This window comes from Centruroides sculpturatus, unplaced genomic scaffold (assembly GCF_000671375.1).
Source record: "Centruroides sculpturatus isolate CEXI.00-Female unplaced genomic scaffold, Cexi_2.0 scaffold22, whole genome shotgun sequence".
NCBI classification, from domain to species: domain Eukaryota; kingdom Metazoa; phylum Arthropoda; class Arachnida; order Scorpiones; family Buthidae; genus Centruroides; species Centruroides sculpturatus.
In genome coordinates, this window is record NW_019384323.1 from 758,017 (window position 1) to 763,963 (window position 5,947).

General features: G+C 29.7%; 1 protein-coding gene across 1 annotated transcript; it reads right to left on the reverse strand.

The window, feature by feature from the left end:
• Positions 1-1,400: 1,400 nt before the first annotated feature.
• LOC111626008 (visual system homeobox 1-like) lies at positions 1,401-4,913 on the reverse strand. The gene is made up of 3 exons (XM_023369281.1): positions 4,628-4,913; positions 3,840-4,057; positions 1,401-1,592 (listed from the first exon to the last, which is right to left on the reverse strand). The coding sequence occupies exons 1-3, from the start codon at positions 4,911-4,913 to the stop codon at positions 1,401-1,403; spliced, it is 696 nt and encodes a 231-aa protein (XP_023225049.1).
• Between the last annotated feature and the right edge of the window lie 1,034 nt (positions 4,914-5,947).

Consider the following 5,947-nt stretch of genomic DNA (forward strand, 5'->3'; position numbering starts at 1 on the left):
TTTATTACGTTTTCCCGTTTAAAGATATCATTTTTAAAGCTAACAGCGCAGCTTTAACCCAGCGATATTAGATTGGAAATTGTAATTTGATCTAAACGTTAAACGAATAAATTAAAATTTATTATTATTTTGATATAAAATAATAATACCATAAAACAATAGTGTATGACAACACTATTGTTTTATGGTATTATTATTTTGATATAAAATTTGCTTTGATAATTGAATTTGAAGTAAAACAACTAGTTTTGGTATTAAATTTAGTATCAGAGGGGAAAATACTCCTATGAATTGAGAGGGAAAAAAATGATATTTCGTTTACTGGTATAGATCTTAATTTTTCAAAATGTCTTCGTTCTATAACTGTTTAATTCACTAAAATACCAAATTTATAAGTGATCAATGAAAATAAATGTATATGTAGATCCTACTACACCAATTAAAGCGATTTAGATCACGTTAGATACCGATTTACATAAGCCTAAATAAAACTTTCCTCCTTTTTTAATGTAAATAAATTGAAGTGTAATATGTAAAAAAAATAGTCAAACTAGAGACTAGGAACTACTTACAATACTATAATTCAGTAATTGAATTTCTTTTAGGAGGAAAAACCAACCATTTGTGGCTTCCACATCTCTAAAACAGCTATTACCAATACTTTAATCAGAACGGACTTAGCCGGATATGCTGTATAGAATCCGATCTGAACGGGCTTCTCGTAAGGTTCTCTCATATAGAAGCCCGATATGGACGAGCCCTGGATCGGATAGAAACAAGTGATCGCATGATAAAAGGTCGTGTGGCACCACGTTTGCTGCATTTCTACGGTATCGCGTGTCTACTGTCAAATAACAATGTGACAAATTTTCTATATCTTCTAACACATGCAGGAAGCAAAAAATCATACTTTTATGTAATTGTATCTGTTTTCTTAGTTTATAAAATAATCTCAATACATTATTTTTCGTTTCTATCACATTTATTAAACGTCTAAAGATGTTTTAAATACAAATGATTGCTCTCAGACATGGAATTAAACAATGAAAAGAACTATCACAGTACAATTTTCAACGAATAAAGGTCTTTCTCGTTCATAAAACCTTACATTAAACATAAATTTACTAAATTGGTCCATATTAAGAAAAAAAATTATTTATTTATTTATTTGTTGCCTATATTATTGTGCATAGGCATTCTGTACATCTCGAAATTCATTGCACATCAATAGACTTCCTCTTTCGCCATTTTTATATAAGTTTATTTTAAAAAACGCATTCGTTTTCCGTTACTCGACCAACTTTTAAGTTTGTCTAATAACGGAATTTATTTTATCTTTTAATTGTTAAATGTTGTTTGTTTTGTGCGCATTTTAAAGAATATTCTTCCAAGTAATTCGATCATTTTTGTGACGCCGAATTAGATTTCCCGTCTTCTAGCCTTAGACAGTTATTTATGGTTGTGTCGTTCCATGTTAAAGCTACGTGTCCGTCGCAATCTCGTCTTAGAGAATCTTCTTGAAGGTGACGTTGACGCTCCTGTTCTTCTCTTTGTTGTTTTCTCCATTTGGCCCTTCTATTTTTGAACCAAACCTGTTAATTTTAAAAGTATAGAGTATAAATTAATGTTCTCGGGCAGAAAAAACTGTCTTCTGAAGAATGATATTTAAGAATTCAATAAAAATTAGAATTTAAAGAATTGTTAAATGTATAAGTGGTTCTTTGTAATATAAGTAAAACATTTATAACAAAGAGTTTTAAATCCGAAGAATATTTATTATTATATTAATAATATTTCGTTAAGTGTATAAGTACAAAGAAGGCGTATCTTTCACGTCTTCGTCGGTTTCCTCGACCAATCCCTAATTGAATAGACCCATTTTAAAATTGATATCTTAGGCGTATCGCAGAGGATGACTTGTGATCGTAAAATCGTTTAATTGCCTAAATCATTTATTCTTTACATTTTATATCATAATTGTATTTACTTTATATTTCATCCTATACGGAGTGAAGGTTCGAATCGCTATTTGAATAAGTACAGAAAGAGTTATGGCACGGGACAAGCTTTACGAGGGTGAGCGGCGGAGTGTTTTAATGCATTTCCATCTTTTCACACATTACATTAGAGTCAATTTGTAAGCAGTGAATTTAGAACGATTTTCAAGTGTATGCGCTTACTACTTCCGTGCCTCTTGACGTCACGAGGACACTCGGCCAATCGTCAGAAGCGTCACAAGACGTGAATGAGAAAAGTAGTGGAGTGTGCTGGTGAAGACGTGGAGGACATCACCGTTACGCTATCAATTGGGAGTGTCTTGGGCACAATAGCCACGGTCCTCTCATGTCTGTACCCAGCAAATTGAACTGTTCAATCTGACGCATTCGTCTTTTGTCTGCTAGCCAAAGGCAGATCGAAGATAATTAGATCATGGAAATATAAATCCTTTTTTAAATAATTTTTTTTTTATATTTGTCTAAGTGCAGACGACATTTCGTAAAGTATTTAACGCTGATTGAATATAATAGTCTAACTGAACTCGTAAATAACATAGCGATAAATCCTGCAAAATTTATACTTTAATTTGACAATATTTACTTTTTAAACATAACGTAAAGCCGAAGTTTATTTATATGATAGGAATAAATGTCTAAGTTTTAGAATAACCTATTTTGTATATAAAAATGTGCTTATCTTATATTTATCACGTAATTTTCAGCAGTTGTATACTGTACTTAGCGAGTAAGTTCGAGCATGTTTTTTAGAAATGAGAAATTCTTACTCTTTTTTTATTTAGGAACTTCAAAACTTATATGGCCTGTATATGGAATATCTCGTACAGGTAACACTTTTCATGAAATTTCTATTAAAAATTTAACAAACAGATGCAGTCTTTATATTATACAAACACCTGTAGATCTACCTATTACGCATATACAAAATTAAAAACGCTACTTGATTCTGATGAGTAAACTTTGATTTATTTAGCAGCATAATTTAAAAAACACGCGTAGACAATAAACTTAAATGCTTAAATAACAAATACAGATCAAAATAATTTTATTTTCTTGATTATTCCTTTGAAATATTTTCTGAAGTAGAATATTATTTAAATATTGTTTTTATTTGTCCTTAGGCCTATGATTAGTGAATATAGGCTAAATTAAAAACAAGAATGAATCACATTCTAAACTATAAATCTGACTTTAGAACTCTGAAGTAAGATTTATAACATAATAAAGTCTTTTTCTGTAGAGTCTAAGGACTTAAGACCCGAAAGGCATTTCCTTTAATAAAAAATAATAACGTTTATTTAAAATTAAAGAATCGTTTGAAAGAATGTAGTTAATACAAAAATGTATTTGTGTTGTTGAGAGATTGAGGTTTAGCCTAATTCATTATAACTTCCTAAAATTCATTTATTAAACTTTATGGAATAGTACAGACTTTAATTTAAAGGCTTTATCAACTAATTATGATTGAAATTAAATTTAAAAATCTCAGCATTGTGAGAGGTACTGTACTGCACAAAAAGTTTAGCACTAACTTATATTATTTTTATCCTTTTATAAGTTATAATTTAGGCCTTAAATAAACAGAATGAAACATATTTATTTTCCTATTTTTACTGTCTGAATTGAAAACTTATTTCTTACCTTAATTTAATTAGTCAATAACTTATAAAACTGAATTTTATAAGGAAATGGTATATAAAAAACAAAAAATTGAACAGTAACAATTTATCTGTTACGAATGTTATTGCACAGAAACTATGAAAGAAATTTTATATTTTCCAAACTTTCTTGATTTAAAGTAATAAATTTTTATAAAAGTCATACCTCAACTCTTTCCTCTTTCAGATCAACTCGAAGAGCTAATTCTTCTCTTAACAGAACATCGGGATAATGAGTTTTGTCGAATGCAGCTTCTAACTGTTCTAATTGTTCTTCTGTGAAGATGGTTCTATGTCTTCTTTTTCTTCTTTGCCCCTGAGCCGTTGCACCCAGCAACGACGACTGAGATGCAACGTAATGTGGTAACAACGGCTGAGGAGAACCTAAACAATGTTATTAAACTTTATTAATTCGTTTTGTTTAGTTTTTCTCATTTTAAAAATCGTTCCAGACAGAAAACACTTATCAGAATTCCTTTTAAATGAGTCTCGATATTCAAAGTTTAAATTTATAATATCTGAAACCGTATAGTGCTGTTGTTATACTTCATCTGTAATTATGAAAGTATACTTCGTGATAGGAAACTTTGTATAATTTTTAACATATTGAAACTACATAAAGTTATATTGTGACCATTCGATATCTTTAATTTGGCACGAAGTTTGGCTTTTAAACACGTAACAAATATAAAGTTTTCGATATTTAACAAGTAAAAAATCTATTTTAAGTTTCATTAAATAATAAAATCGAAATTAAAGATTGTTTAAGATTATATTCAACTTCAAAAACTCAAACACGTTTGTATACTATATAAAGGACAAGAGTTAAAGTTCGTTTAATTACATTTTAAATTTCGTAATTTAATAATGAAAGCAATAATAAAGAAAAGATAAACTAATAGAATTCAGTCAAATTTTTTGAATTTTAAAGAAGTAAAGTGTATGAAAACTTACCATAAAAATCTGCGGCGGGATAATGAAAATGTAATGGCAAAACCGGACTCCAGACCGAATGGAAAGATGGATGTTGAGGAACGGGAGGTGGTGCTATAACGGGTGGTGAAGATCTTCCTAATATGCTGTCGATAGTAAATAAACTAGGCCTGTTATTAACATCACTATTCGATTGAGAGATGACAGAATTATATGTTTGACAACGATTTAAAGTTGGAGACTTAAGTACTTCCGACATAAGACAACACGGATACGAAGGGAAACCGTATCCGCAAGGCAATGACATATTCATAAAATGATTATCTAGTTTTTTACTAGGCTAGTTAAAGATTTGCTAACCCGGTAGCATCAGTCTGCTAATCCCAGGAGCTTACTACTGCCGCTGAGCTGATTACAAAATTGCTAACGTTGTAAGTCGGATTTAGGCGGAGTTACTCGAAATCACACCTACCTGACGACGCGCTATTGGATCTCAGCTTTCGTCCGTCCGATCCGATTTTCCTCATTGGTCAGTTTTAATGATTTTTGTGTGTTGTGCGGATTTTCAAACAGAGTTTAGTCGTTCGTGAGATAAGTTGGATTATTCTTTCATTTCAAGATATTTTTTTAAATTTTGTCTTTTAAAATGTAAATGTTATAAGCTGAAAATTGTTATTTAGAGCTTCTATTAGTTTAAATTATGAATAATTTCATAATTTTTCTAAATCGGGCGAAAATAATAGGACTAAGATTAAAAACACGAGGTCTTAATTTATAGTCTCATAGAATGAGTTTCTAAGTTATAGTTTGTTTAGCTCAGCCCCTTATGCATCGGGTTCGGATTCCAACCTGTCATTTAAGATTTTTTTATTTAGGTAAGTAATTAAGTAAGGGTTGTCAAACTAGATTAATAAACTCTTTTTAAAATTTAACCTTAAACGATTTTAATAATTTATGTAATTTTATCCGTGTAGAATTTTTATGTATTTAGTTCTATACAGAAAATAAAAAACAAAGAAAAAGTAAAATTTTGATGAATTTTTAGACGAGAAGCGATAAGCGAATTGAATTAAGCGTGATTAGAAAAATCTACTTTATCTAGAATCCTTACTAGACCCACAGATCTTAATCTTTTCACGAGTCATACCATAAAATTTCGTTCATATCTATCGTTATTTATCGCTTTGTGCTAATAAAATAAAATTAAACATTTTAAGATGTAAAAAATATTTTGACAAAGTTAAATTCATTATTTTCAACGTAATTTTAATATGTAATATTTAAATTCGATTTTATTTTATTAAATTGAAAGTATATCTAAGCTACACGATAGCTTCGAAA

What these genes read in the sequence shown, in the direction of transcription:
- LOC111626008 (XM_023369281.1), bottom strand. Translation starts at nt 4,913, where the DNA reads ATGTCATTGCCTTGCGGATACGGTTTCCCTTCGTATCCGTGTTGTCTT. An exon ending in TCCCGCCGCAGATTTTTATG is followed by an intron (nt 4,058 to 4,627) that starts GTAAGTTTTCAT and finishes AACATTGTTTAG; the next exon opens with GTTCTCCTCAGCCGTTGTTA. An exon ending in TGAAAGAGGAAAGAGTTGAG is followed by an intron (nt 1,593 to 3,839) that starts GTATGACTTTTA and finishes TAAAATTAACAG; the next exon opens with GTTTGGTTCAAAAATAGAAG.